The sequence below is a fragment of the Miniopterus schreibersii genome (assembly GCF_964146895.1).
Source record: "Miniopterus schreibersii genome assembly, chromosome: 8".
NCBI lineage: Eukaryota > Metazoa > Chordata > Mammalia > Chiroptera > Miniopteridae > Miniopterus > Miniopterus schreibersii.
In genome coordinates, this window is record NC_138109.1 from 13,137,116 (window position 1) to 13,152,070 (window position 14,955).

Genomic DNA, 14,955 nt, shown 5'->3' on the forward strand with positions numbered 1-14,955 from the left:
CGATCAATGACTCTCTCATCATTGATGTCTCTCTCTCCCTCTCCCTTCCTCTCTTTGAAATCAATAAAGACATATTTTTTTAAAAATGATGTTCTAGGGGGATTTTTAATAACTTGAAAAGATGTTCCCAATATATGGTTAAGTTAAAAAAAAAAAAGGCAGATGTCCAGTTAGCAGCATTTATAATATTGGTATATATCTATCACCTTTCTGTTTCTTTTTCATTCTCATTTACTGCTGCCAGAAAAGGTTAAAGCAATGCTTGATTATAAAATGCTGAAAAGCAGAAGAAAAGGGCCTGCATGTTCCCATGGCCCCGAGAACCCAGGGTTACACTGGTTCCTGGGCGTCTGGACTCTGCTTCAGGATGTTGAGCTCACAGGGCGGATTCGATTCTGTACACTCATTTTTCAAGTGACACTTTAACACAGGTCTTTCCCCATGTTCTAATAGCCTTTTTTTTTTTTTTTAAGGCAAAATAGAGGGGGACATTGGTGATGTGGTTGGTACATCTAAACTTTAGAAAATCCAACCAGGCCCAGCCGGGCGTGCCTCAGCAGCTGAGCATCGACCTAGGATCCAGGCAATAGGGGTTTGATTCCCGGTCAGGGCACATGCCCGGGGTGCGGGCTGCAGCCGATCAATGACTCTCTCATCATTGATGTTTCTATCTCTGTCTCTCCCTCTCCTTTCCTCTCTCTGAAATCAATAAAGATATATTTTTTAAAAAAAGAAAAAGAAGAAAATCCAACCAGCAAATGGGTAAAGGTGAGCATTCTGCCCAGCGTTGAAGGCGGGGCAGGCTGGACCCGGCTCCCCTGCCCTGAGGTGGGCACACAGCAGCAGGACACAGCAAGGATGCCAATCACCCTCCACAGCAGGTTTTCTACCCCCAAAGGGAAGCAGAAGCCACAGCCTTACTTCCCAGAGGTGAAAGGTCAAAGCAGATTGTTTCTGGAGGAGGGGCAGGTTCCCCAGCTCTGGCCCCTGGCCAGTGGAGGTGGGGGAGGTGTCTGAGGCACCCAGCAGGCATCAAGCCCAATAGGCCTGGATTCAAATTTGATGGGACCCTGGTCTAGTTGCCTGCTTTCTAAGTATCATTTTCACCTGTAAACAAGCTAAAATAATACTATCAGCTCACACCTGAGCATATGATCATGGGCTGGGCAAATGCTCTGTGGGGCTTTGAGAGCACTCGGTAATGAATGGAAAGCCTCTGGCACTCAGTAGGAGTTAACTGAGGCTGGTGGCCCCCTCCCCCTCCTGTTCTCTGTGATATGGGGATCCCCCCCCCCAGACCTTCCTGCGGGGAGTGGGCACCTGTGGCTCGCTTAGAGGGTGCCACATCCGGGCCTCACTGGTGCGGCCTCTGGCCAAACCCCAGGGATGCCGGCTTTGTTTTCCTGTATAAACAAACAAGGTGGGGCTTTGCCCAGGATGATGCAAGGCAGGGGAGCTTTAGCCCGGGCTTAGCCTCCTAATTAAGGCTCATTTTGTTATTCAGCCTCAGACTAACCTCAACTTTAATCTGGATTTGCCTAAATCTGACATGCGCTGCAGTTTTATTCACACCCCCTCCTAGAGGCATGATGGCAGAGGCAAACCCTGCTCCTCCTATGGGCTCTGCGGCGGCTACCTAAGGGGTCTTCAGTCCCCTTAGGGAAGGCCTAATGGAATGAGTGCTCCTGCAATATGGCCCTCTCTGGAAACTTTTCTCTAGGACCCCAGGGTAGGGGAGGAGGTCCGAGGGCACAGGAGGGCACATCCCAGCGGGAGGACACTTGCAGGCCAGCCCTGTGTGTTCCTGAATGCTGGCGATTTCAGAAGTCACAACGGAATGGCAAGGCAGCAGTCCCCTCAGTCAGGCGCCTCTGGGCTTAGGTCTGCCCTGTGGCACCTGGCAAGTAACTTCAGCTCTCTGAGCCTCCATTTCCTCACCTGGAACACAGGAGCAGGAGTGCGGACCTGTGAGGACAGATGTGTGTGGATTGCATGGGAAACCCTCAGCAGGGAGCAGGAGCTCAGTAATCGGAGCTATTTTCCATCGTTTGCTGACGGGAGGAGTGGCCTCCAGGCTTAGGAGGGAAGGAATACTGCAGCTGAGAGTCAGGACATTGTGTATTGTGTGCCCCCAGCGGCCTGTGGTGGCTCCTGGGCTGTGGGAACGTGCACACTTCTGAGGTGAGAAGTCACTGCCCCTCCAACAGGGCTGCTTTGGGGACATTTCCAAAGCCAGCCACTCTTCCCCAAAGGAGGACAGCTGGCCTTTTCCTCACCCTTCTCTCTATTCAATACCTGCCTCCACTCCCACCTCCCCAAAACCTAAGTCCTTCCAGGGACGCCCAGTGGAGGAATGGGTGCCCTCAGATCAGATCTGGACATGAACCCTTAGGTCAAGGCCAGTGCAAGGCGCTGCTTACCTGGGGCAGGTCCATTTTCAGTGTTAATGAAAACTCCTCTCTGGGTTTTGGACAGAAACCCGGCTCGGGCACTGACGTTGTTTCTCTGCTCGCAGCAAGAGGCGGAGGCCTAGGGAGAGAAACTCAGCATGCTGTGCCTAGCGCCTTCCCTTTCTTTGTCATTGTGCCTGGACAAGGGTCACATCTGGGTACAAAATCAAATTTAAACTTGTCCTTCTCAGAAAATGAACTGACGTGAGCGGGAAAGGTCACCCAATGGTGCCTTCACTGTCACCCCAGCTGGAGCGGTCTGTGAGCTCGGGACCACCAGCAAGCATCTGGCACAGAGGACAGTGTCCCAGAGAGACAGCCTGCACCCCAGGCATGTGATCCCGCACAAGTGGTTTCACTTCCCTGAATTTGAGTTTTCTCGCCTGTAAAATGGCTCAGATAATCCCTGATCTACTTGACTGAGTGGGGTTGGGCGCAGGAGGTCAATGGAAATCATCTATAGCGAAGTGTTATTTAAAAAAACCATGTATCCCGGCCAGGCGTGGCTCAGCGGTTGAGCATCAACCTAGGATCCAGGCGATCGGGGTTCGATTCCCGGTCAGGGCACATGCCCGGTTGCAGGCTTGATCAATGACTCTCATCATTGATGTTTCTATCTCTCTCTCTCCCTCTCCTTTCCTCTCTATGTAATCAATAAAGATATATTTTAAAACAAAATTTTTAAATAAAAAAACCATGTAATGCTGTACATGCAAATTATTTTCATTATTTTTCCTGCATTTTTATTCTTTTCAGATCAGAACACTCGGTCCTACGCATCCCCACCTGATACCTGGCTGCTCAAACGGTCCTGCTATAAACACGGGACTTGGGGCGTAAAGAGGCATCGTGTACTTTAAGATCACAATCACGTTTGTAAGCACTCTCTTGTCTTGATTTTTCTGGACGGACCAAAAATTAAGAATTTTGGTCGATCCACACCATATACATTTGAGAGTGTCCAGTGTGTTGGGAACTCTAAAAATAACAGAGAAGGAAAGAAAGAACCCCAAGATCACTCCCATGTCACACGTGAATCATACATATTTTAAATGCCAGTTTGCAGCCAGCCTCCTGCATTCATTAGATAAAAGATGCATAAACACTGTACATGGGAAGGCTGGGGATATTTACCGAATGAGTGAAAATATTTGCTGGGGTCAGGATGGTTTGATTTTCTGTGATACTCCTTTGTCAGAAAAATGTTTCTCAAGAAATGCAGATGGCATTTTGATTTCGTGTTGACAAAGGTGGAGGAATTTAGCTTTTCCCAGGGTCCTAATGGCGAGGCTGCCTGCCGAGACCGGCAAACAAAAAGATCAGATGGAATAGGCTAATTACTGGACACAGGGAGAGGAGCCAGGTTGCCGGAGAGGAAGTAATAACATGGGACCAAGGAAAAGGGTTCGAATGGAGAAGCGGGGATCGTGGTGAGCAAAGGCAAAGAAAGGCCCGGGCAGACCTCGGCGCAGTGTGGCTAACAGGATTATCGCATTTCTGCTCCTCGCAGGTTGACTCAGCCATTGTTCCCCAGGCCTGAGAAAAGCCACCTGTAGACAAAACACTACTGCAGCTTTATTCGTCACCCAGACGGAAAAGCTACTGAAAAGAGGGCATTTCTGTACACGCTGAGTGCGCGTCCCCGGAAGATTTCACCGTCACGCTAGGAAAATAACTCCATGGGCAGGTCAGAAGAGAATGAAGCCGATTAATTGTATTGCATGGGGGGAAAAACCCAAGATACAGTTAAGTAGAAAATGCACGTGCACCGTGGACAACGTAATCCTCGTACCGGAGGGAGGGCCCGAGAGAGGAAGAGAGTAGGGAAGAAACTGCACCTGGTGTTTGATGGTGGTTTGCTGTGGGGAGCAGAATTGTAAAAGTCTTCCACTCTCTGGTTGGTGGGTTTCTATAATGCTTGAATATGTCTTATGACAAACTTGTATTATTTTCAGAGCCACATTAAAACAATAATGAACAAAAGCAAGCACCTAAAATTGATCTGTTAGCAGAAGGACAGAGCTCTGGCTTGGGAAACGGTCTTTTCTAGATTAAGAACTGTATGCTGATTACTGGGGAGTTACTCCTTTGACAGCATCAACGTTTATTGCATGCTCGCTGAATACCAGGACCTGTGCTGGGCACTGGAGAGGTGAAGCTGGGTGAAGGAGCACATGGTGGGCGGGAGACAGACATACAGAAACACTAACTACCTCTGAGGAATGGGGAAGACGCAATGACTGAGAATCTTCTGTATTACTTTCCTGGCCTGGGCCTCAACCTCTCTCCTGTTAACATAAACAGCTTCCTAACTGGTTTTCCAAAACCCACTCTTTGCCCACACTGCAGTCCATACAGCTGCTGGAGGGAAAGTCTTTAAAAAGTACATCAGATGACATCACCCCATACCTCCCATCCCCCTCAAGGGCTTCCCAGTACACAGAGAACAAAATTCAAATTCCCTCCCAGAGTCTTCAGAGCCCTGACAGACAGGCCTCTGATCCCCTTTATCCCCTCTCCTTCCAGCCAATGCTGCTTTACCTTATTGTAGTTCCCCATGGGCTAAGCTGTTAGCTGTCCCAGGACCTTTGCATATGTTGTTCCCCCAACTCTGGCTCTCCTTCAATCCTTGGGTCTCAGCCTCAGAGCCTTTTCTGACCTCCCAGTGTACAGTACATGTTACTGCCCGCCCTACACATATTCTCTCTTTCTCAGGCTCCACTGTTTTTCTCTCTCAAAGCTGGCCACAGTTGGCCATTACTGTTTGTCTGTTTACCAGTTCTTGTCTTGAGTTCCCCACTGGAATCTCAGCTGTGTCACTGGCAGGACTGGAACACGGTGACTCTGCTCACTCTCCAGCTGTATACCTCAGTCACCTGCCTGTGCTTACTGATGTGCAAATGGTCCCTTCAAGCTGGGCAACTTTGGGCAAGTCCCTTTACCTCTCTGAGCATCAGTTTCCTCTTCTGTAAACTAAGAATAAAATAACCCACTTCATGGATTCTTGTGAATATGAAATAAAATGAATACATAACTCTTAGGCCATGAAAAGTGCTTCATCATCATCACCGGCATTACTGTCAGGCTCTGATTATCTCAGGGAAAGACTATGTAGAGTCGTGCTGTCCAATGCAGCAGCCACTGGCTACATGTAGCTGTCGAGCACTGGAAATGTGGCTGCTCCAGATTAAGATGTGTTGCCATAGGGTGTCATGACATAGGGTGTTATGATATAGACTTATCATAAGTTATATAAATGTCTAACCACTATGCTGTACACCTGAAACAAATATAATACTGTATGTCAACTGTAATTAAAAACAAATGTTTTTTTAAAAGATGTGCTTTGAAAATAAAATATACACTGAATTTGAAAGACTTAGTATAATGGAAAGAATATAAAATATCTAATTAACAATAATTTTATATTGATTAGATATGATATTTTGAATGTACTGGGTTAAACAGAATATATTATTATTATTTTTTTAATATATCTTTATTGATTTCAGAGAGAGGAAAGGAGAGGAAGAGAGAGATAGAAACATCAATGATGAGAGAGCCATTGATCGAGCCCACAACCTGGGCATGTGCCCTGACTGGGAATCGAACCCAAATCGCCTGGATCCTAGGTCGACACTCAACCACTGAGCCAAGCCAGGCCGGGCCCCAGAATATATTATTAAAATTAATTTCCCATTATATTTCTCTTGGACAGTGTTGGCCGAGCAGGCACTTATATTACTTTGAGAACATTATAACAGATCGGATCAAACATAGAAGGTGGGCAGGATCTTTGTAGTCAGAAAAATAAATACTTACAATATTATAAAAGAAAAAGGACATTAAAAATACAGTATCTAAGACCAAAATACTTTGAAATACGGCATAACAGTATTAATAACGTATGTACCATTCATGCCTTATGTATTTCAGAGTGCTTTCGTACCCATTGTCTCATTCGCTTTTTATAATAACCCCGTAGGGCAAGTATCATTAATTCCATTTTACAACTGAGACTCAGGAGATAACTGTCTTCCCCAAAGACAGCTCTATACATCTCCATGGACGGTAAAGTCCTCATGCTAAGCACCCAGCATAGGTTACCTCATTTAATATTTGCATTAATACTATGAACTAGATATGTATGCCCATTTTACAGATGAATGAACTGAGTCCTGAAAGGTTAAGGGACTTGCCCAGAGCCACACAGTTAGAAAGTGGCAGAGCTGAGATTTGAACTTGACTCCATTTCTTAACCATTAATTCTGCCTCCGCGACTACAAAGTGATCATAACTGGCAGAGACTACTCTTAAAAACCCCATTGTCTGATATGGAAAGATAGCAGTTTATTTTGCCTGTAAGAAACTAAAAATTAAATGAGTATCTGTCTGCAGATAAAGTGGCAAGTAATAGACTCATTGCTAGAGATAAGAACACTGTCTGGGAAAGCTTACATGATAGGAGGGACTATAGCAAGCATTTTCCAGGGCAGTGGTCTTCCCACTGCTCCACACTGGCCTTGTCACCCATATTTTAATCTAGGTTCTGCAAATTCCCTATAAGAGTCTTGCATGGCCTCATGTGCCCATTGGGTACCCAACAAATGCTAACTAGTTTTAAAGTACTATTTCCCCAAGTGCCCCCTTCCTTTCTTATATTTTAGTAAACCACTCATTCAACATATATTTTGTAAGCATATGCAGTGTTCTTACATTGTATTGGTTTGGTGCAGGAGTTTCGAATTTGAGACCTTTCGCAAAGTTTGGCAACTGGAACATGCTGGAACAGGAATTACTGAAGTCTTTCTTCGAAACAAAGCACGACGGGAGAGTGTATGCATTTGCTGCGGGATATTTAGAAATGACGGTGTCCAATCGGGCACGCTGCGAGGAGAAACCAGAGGAATCAGCATTGTCACGTCACCTGTGGCTCCAAAGGACAGACGCCAAAGAGACGGTGCCCAACAGCAGGTCTAAGAGCATTTCATAAAAGACGAAGCTCTAGCAGTAACAATAATAAACTGACCTCAGGCTTTGAGGATTCCCTCTCGGAAAACTCAAGTTCCGACCTGTTTTAACTTCTGTAAACTCAAGTTACTCATCTTATGTTTGGGACTTGGCATCAATAATTTCACCATAAACACATTTTCACCCAATCCTGTTTCAAGCCACTTACACGTGACTCATCATCAGCTGTTGGGGCATTTACATGATGGAAGCTTTAGACTTTCTTCCATCCTAGGCTTTCTTTCTACTCAGAAGGAAACAGCACATCTTATTTCCAAGGTTAAATGATCTGAATAACAAGTTGGCCTCTTATGTCTTCTAGGTACAAGGCTCCATAATTACTGATTTCATAAAACCCTACAGTAATTTTGCTGTTTCAACAGAACCAATTCTGTTTCTTCCAGAAAGCCACAATAAACTATTTTTAGTTCAAAAAACAAACAGAATCAATGTTTGCCAAAGGAAAAAGGTCAAAAGCCACAGAAACGAGGTGATAACATCACTTCACCCTGGGACAGTATGGCAAGTATTAGAGTCTGATAAAACCAGGTATTTCTCATTGTTTTATGGTTAAGCGCTTGGGAACATTGCCCTGGGTTTCCTCAGCTTGAGAAGGGTCAATAACTACCCAGCACAGAAAGGGGGGAGGCTGTGGGAAGGCGCCAGTGCCTCCCCCAAGTCTTCACTCTATATTTGGAGGCAATGCTCTCAACATCTGGTTTATGGGCCACCACAGTGCATGGGTGGATGTGCCGCCAGGAGCAGGAGGGTTCTTGTCCAGAATCTCAGCTGTTCGGAGTCTATGCTGGTTTGAGTCCTACCTCTGCCTTCTCCAGACTGTGTGGACTCATTGATGTTCCCAGAAGTAAGGCCGCCCCAGCCCTGTACTCACTCTGCCTTTGCATTTGGGGCAATGGCTAACTGAGCGGTTTTCATGGGTCGTTGCGTCTAATCCTCATGGCAGCCCTGGGTAGCAGATATGACAGTTATCCTCACACGCGAGGAAACTGAACTTCCTCAGCTAGTCAAGTAGTGGAACCAACCTTCTCCCCCCGGCAGCCTGCCTCCACGATGTGACGTGGATCAGATTTCCAGTCTGAAGAGGAATGGGTCCAGGACAGGATGAGCGGCTGACAAAGGACTATGGGGGGCTCTAGTTCAAGACAAATACTACCCTGTATCTCCTCTGCCCCATGGTCTAGGCGCACCTTTGCTCTTTCTTTTGACTTCCATGGAAGAAGGGTGATGAGGTCAAACCTTCCTCGATGGTGCCATTTGAGCCACTAGACAGAGTGGGCAAACATGTTTTTCTAAAGCACCATTTCCCAATGTGTGTTCCTTGGAGTGCCAGCTCTCTAAGATAAGGTGGTGTTGGTGGTGGCAGCAGTTGGGGGAGAGCTTCAGAGGCAAATTACATTTGAGAAGTCTCATACCATGGTCCCATTGTGAGGATTCATAATATACTTTGGCACAGTAAATGCTCTGAGACCGTCTGCAATAAAGAAACCTGCGTAGGCTTTCTCAAATTTACTGGGTCATAGAACCTTTTTGGCCTAGAAAACCTACTCACATACATTTTGGGGGAAATTGTACTAAAAATCTCCAATCAGAGGCACCGTTTCGTGAAGCATTGTAATAGAATTTGTCTCAGTGTACAGCTGACGTAACATTCACTCACCACCCTCCCTACCCCCTTGGCTTTCTTTTAATTGCCTGGCCTGTGGTCAATCTGGCCACACACTGCATTTATGAACCTCTCTCCAGCACATACTGACTTTTCCAGATCCACTCCTGACACCATGCAAATGTAGAAAGGCCATCAAAGTCTCCTTCCGCCTGCCTCATTTGCCTCCCTTGTCTGTCCTGTGAATAATTGGGGAACAAAGACTCGGGATGCATTAATGAAGCTCTTATATAATTTGGACTTAGAGAGATGACAGGTCCTCTCAAAAGGTTGGGTGTAGCTGTTCCAATAGTCATCAGGAAGTTTCTCAAGTTTATAGACCCACAGAGTTTTTTGGTCAGCCTCGCCCACAGTCACCCTCCTCCTGGTCACGCCAGTGTAAGGCACGGTTGTCTCTGATGAGGGCTACTTTTAACTCCCTCGGCGTCTTCAGATCCAGAAGTGGAGGAGGTGCTAAAAGTGAAAGTCACTAACAGAGGGTGTAAGGATGAAATTCACACCCAGCTCAGAAAGGAACCAAGTAAGATGTGGGGAACCTCCTGACAGATCTCCATCAACCACTTAGGCCCCTGCCCAAGGATATAGAAACTTAAGTGCTTATAAGCACAAATATAAATTCTCACATCCATCAAGGAGGGGAGAGGAAGCCTGAACAACTCATTGTCTGCCTTGTTTTGGGCTTGGCCTGAAATTTTTAAAGACCCAAGAGGCCTGATTTGATTCTGTAATACTCAGGTCTTCACTTGGGCCCAGTCCCCTCTGGACAGCGCAGGCTCGTCCTGGGGGAAGTTACTGCACGTAGAGCCTGGCAGGGAATCGACTGCGTGGTGTGCTCTGATTCAGCCCCTTCTTTGGCACCAAGTAGAAATGGGCAGTGCCACTATTTGGAAAAAAGTTCACGGAGACAAAACCTAGGTGTTGCAGGAAGGGTTGTTTGTGACTCAGGTGGTAACAATCATAACATTTAGCATGTTTACAAGGCTCTGCAGTTTCAAAGGGTTTTTCACTCATTGCAGGGTTAACATGCTCAGAGCCTCCAGGGAGTCTCCACTTCATGAGGCAACTGGAACACAGGAGGGTAATGTGCTTGAGGTCACATCGGGAATCCACAGCTGAGTCAGGATTAGGTCTTAAGTCTTGTCACCTGTGCCAGGACATTGTAAGACAAGGCGCTTCTTTCGCTGATTGTCTTTGAGTCTACTCCCAGGGCTTGGGGCAGAAAACAAGGTAGAGGCGCGGTTGCTCGGTGAATTCACGGGGGCATGTGCAACCTCAGCTTCTTTGCTACTGGGGAGACGGCTCCAGAGTCGGTTCTCTCCTTGAGGATACAACTCTGCCAAACCCGAATTCCAATAAGCGGCCGCATTCAGTGTGCCTTAAATGGTTTCTTTGTGTGATGTTTTTTTAAAAAAACAGAAATCAATTCCAATGTTAGGCATCATAATACATTTTTGCAAGAGATTATTACAACTTTTAAAGGGACAGATGGCATATGTGTTTTGTTAATGCTGGAGTTTGGGTTTGCTTTCTGTTTTACTTTTTTGTACCTCAGCCAGTCTTACCCTAGTTTGACCCTTTGCCCTTGCTAAAACTATTTTTTTCTTGTCAATTTATAAATATTCAAATAAAAACTGTCTTCACCCAAGCCTGGTTAGGGACATTGGCACTTCAGATACAGGGAGTCCCCCCAAAAATGTGTACACACTTTGAGTAATTATTAATTCCAATGGGTTAAATCTGAAAAGAAAGCAGCAGGAGTTGAGCTATCAGCTGTTAAAGTGTGTACACATTTTGGGGGGACACCCTGTGTACTTGACTGTCAGAGCCCTCCACAAAGATAAAGAGCCACATCTGACAAAGAAGAGAAAGAGGGAGATCGCTAAATTCCAGGCCTGCTGCCTGCTCTCTTTTGATCCCATCAGATTTCTCAATAATTTGAAGAACCCAATCAGACCCTAAGCAGTGTAAAACAGCATATTGGGGCGAGATGTCTAATAATAACTTTTTCCTGGCATGCCTAAAACTCTCAGGAAGACATCTGCTTAGTCTACTCCATGATGACAAAATTGGTTTGGGGTGACCAGGTTCTGAATATTCCTCTAGCTTCTCCTTCCACTTTGGGAACGAGTAGCGACGGGGGGGAAAGGTTAAAGGCACAGGCTCCAATTTACCTGCATGAACTTTGAGGAGACGGTTTCTCTCCTAATTAGAACCACGGACCTTTGGAGAGAAGGGACCAGATGTCCAATATGTGATTATGCAACGAAGGGAGGAAATGGCTGGTCAGTTAGCGCCCACACTCAAGAGAAGGGGTTCTCACCGTGGAGGGAAAAGCACACGTCCCTTTCTTAGATAACGAGACACTGTTGGACACTGGAGACTGGTGAATGACGTTGTAGAACCCAGGGCCTGGGATGTCATCCTGCAAGGGAAGAGCACCTGGCGTTATCAGGATACATTCAGTCCCACTGCGCTTTTCCACCAGCTTCACATCCATTAACGCTAAGCCTCACCATGATCCGCCGGGGCAGGTGCCACCGCCACTTCCCGGATGACTGTGTGGCTCTGCCATCTCCTAACTTGCCCAGTCGGTTACCGAGTGGGGGGCTAGAACCCCGACGCGGGCCTGGGACCCCCAAAGCCCTTGCTCTCCCTGCTCACTCTGTGCCATTCCGCACTCTGGAAGAATGCTGCTGTTTGTCACGCCATTGGAGAAATGGGCATAAAATGGGAAATTAAGTGTGGCTGATATTCAGGCCAGTGCACATCGGTTGGGTAAGCCAAGCCCACGGGGAGGGCAGGGTGACCGATTTCAAGTTCACCACACCCCACCTGACTCAGCTTCTTCCTCAGCCTTTCAGGGGAGAAATCCAGGAGTGTTTCTGTTTATAAAGCAAAATGAAACAAAAACAACCTTCATCCCAAACGGGACCGTTTCTAAAACGAGGCGGGCGCACGGGGCTCAGGGGCTAGACGATGCAGGTGTGTTAGAGGGGAGTAAACAAAAGTTTGACTCTGCTGCAGCCGCTAATTGGACTTTCGTCTCCTTTCCCATGCTAGTTACCAGGGGAGGTAAATGTTGACAGAAGTTGGCCAAGCAAGAAGCATGAAATGATAAGGATGCACCTCTGTCTCTGTTTACTGGGTGCCTTCTTGGTGCCAGGAGCTTTGCCAGTGCAGAAGGGATCACTGCCCTCATTGAAGAGAGACAGAGGCATGCAGAAGATAATTTCCTATCTTCTGAGAGGCAGCACCTAAATTCAGCACAGAGAGCATGGTGTACACAAGACCATTTTAAGGAAAATGAGGCCAGAGACACTGGGTCCACAGCTATTAAATGATGAGTCCAGAGCTTGCTCTCTCCAACCTCTGCCACCCAGGCTCACCCTGTCTCCACCATCTCTACTACCTTCCTTGGGGCAGAAAGCTTAAGGTGTCATCAGGGCCAGTGAGGACTTTCCATTCTGGCCCAAGAAGTTCGTGATTATGGTTTAATATAACAGACAGGTCATCACTGCTATTAACAGGCTCTTCTGTGCTGGATTTTAAACACAGGGAATCCTTTGAGCCTTACGGGGGGCGGGGGGGCAGGGGAGCCGATTCCTGCTTTGTAGATGAGGGTGATCTCTGGTGGACAGGGAGGAGCTGACTGCCAGGGGGAGTGAGGCCGGCCATGAAAGGTGCAGCCCAACCAGCTGCACGAGCACCACAGGCCAAGGGCAGGAGAACCCTGGCACGTGGGTTGCAGATTCGAGGCACTGCAGGGAAATAGGGAAGAGTTTTTTCTAGGGGGTGTACACAGGATTTATTTATTGAGTGGTTACTGTGTTCTGAGTACTTTACATGCACAAACTCATTTAATCCCCATTTGAAAGATGAGAAGACAGGGCCCAGGTCACAGAGCCAGTAACTGTCAGAGCCAGAATTTGAACCCAGGCAGTGTGAGTATAGAGTCTACTTTTCACCAGTAAATGTGTAAGATAAAAGAAAAAAGTTCCACTGGGTTATGAATCAGGAATTGTTGTCAATGCTGCTACTAATTAGGTGACCTTGAGCCAGGTAGCTCTCTAGACCTAAATTTCCTCATTTGTAAATCAAAGATGTTAGACTAAATGTCTTTGGGTGCCTTTTAGCTTTCAGTCTCTAAACCAAGGGAAAGCTCAAATAGGAAATGCAACTGTGACTCTTCTAGGTTTAAAGAGTGACTAGCAGTCCAGCCAGTGTGGCTCAGCAGTTGAGCATCAACCTATGATCCAGGAGATCGTAGTTTGATTCCTGGTCGGGGCTCATGCCTGGGTTTCGGGCTTGATCCCCAGTGGGGGGCGTGCAGGAGGCAGCCGATCAATGACTCTCTCATCATTGATGTTTATCTCTCTCTCTCTCCCCCTCTCCCTACCTCTCTCTGAAATCCATTAAGATAATATTAAAAATATACATAAATTAATTAAATTAAATTTTAAAAGAGTGACTAGCGAAGATGCACATTTCTACCCAGCCTATTGTCACACTCTCAACATGGCCATCAGCTCGCATGAATTTCCTGGGCACCTGTATGTGTCTGAGGAGCTGAGGTTGCCAGATAAAATACAAGACCTGCAAGGCTGCCCAGTTAAATCTGAATTTCAGATAAACAACCAAAAGCTATTTCAGTGTAAGTATGCCCCATGCACTAGTTGAGACATAATTATATTAAAATAGTTTTTATTTATCTGAAATTCTAAAATTAACTAGGAATCCTATACTTTTATTTGCTAAATCTGGCAACCCTACTGGACCTTAATCACATTTTAATTCTGCCATGTCGCAAACTGGTTTGAGTCCAGGCCAAATAAGAAGAGGAGTGTCCCTCATAGCCTGGAAGGGAAAGTGCGGCCTGTTTGCTCTTAATGAATGTCCAAGATGAGTCCTCCAGGCAGCAAGTATGCTGGCACTGGCCAGTGGCAGCCTGTGAGGGCGACTGTTAACAATTCAGGAATGAGAGTGTTTACACCAAAGAAATCAGCAAATGCTACATACATTAGAGCTTTTCTTGGTGGAGGGGAGAGCTGGTTTACCAGCACACCCCTTGCTACCTTCAGGTGACACCCATGTAGGCGTCTAAGCTACTCGAAGGGAAATCTCCAGCTGCAGAGAATTAAAGCCCTCTCCTGTAACTGCAAGAGGTGGTGGGTGGCTCTCTGGCAGGTCAATAAAAATGCAGACCTTTCACCTCTGGGATATCAGTTCATGCAACTAACGTTGCGTGACTTGGACGAGTTGAGGTATCTCAGAACACAACCCGCAAAGCAAGAGTTCAACTTGCCACTGGTGTGAGCTTAGCCGCCCCTGAGTTTCTTGGCCACGACTACCCCCGAGGGGAAAAAAAACAAATAAGCAAATAAAAGTGGGTGTGGGGAGAGAAGGGATGAGCTCTGCTGCCTGCCTGTTGAGCGTTCTGCTGAAAGCCCAGCACCAGGTGTTATTCTTGTTGTCTCCTGGGCCTGCCCCCAGGGTGCCCATTGAACGAGTCAGTGTGTGTAGAGAGGTTACAGCAGTGCCTGTGTGTGTAGCCACTGTCATCATCATCACTACTCTGTGCATTGCCCACAACAGTCTCAATGGAGCCAGGACCTCCCCTTAAGCTTTACAGACCTTCAGAGTGGCACTGAGCAAGAAGGGATGCTGGGCTGATGTGCTCCCGTCCCCCACCAAATACACATCTGGCTGATGTTTGATTGAAATGTGATTTGAGGGCTCATTGGAAGGATTAAAGTCCCAAACAGGCAGCCTCTGCATGTGCCAAGGGTGGGACACAGACCTACATTCACTTGA

At 46.7% G+C, this 14,955-nt stretch overlaps 1 protein-coding gene across 6 annotated transcripts in view; it reads right to left on the minus strand.

The window, feature by feature from the left end:
- STPG1 (sperm tail PG-rich repeat containing 1) overlaps positions 1–14,955 on the minus strand; it is a 37,936-nt gene that overhangs the window by 10,904 nt on the left and 12,077 nt on the right. For 4 of the 6 annotated variants that reach the window (XM_081146146.1, XM_081146147.1, XM_081146149.1 and 1 more), the window contains exons 4-6: positions 11,465–11,566; positions 7,167–7,337; positions 2,421–2,529 (exon numbers count right to left, since the gene is read on the minus strand). In XM_081146146.1, the coding sequence (XP_081002272.1) occupies positions 2,421–2,529; positions 7,167–7,337; positions 11,465–11,566 (382 nt within the window). Of the gene's footprint in view, positions 1–2,420; positions 2,530–7,166; positions 7,338–11,315; positions 11,365–11,464; positions 11,567–14,955 lie in introns of all 6 variants that reach the window. The other 2 variants (XM_081146145.1, XM_081146150.1) reach the window with 1 other exon arrangement.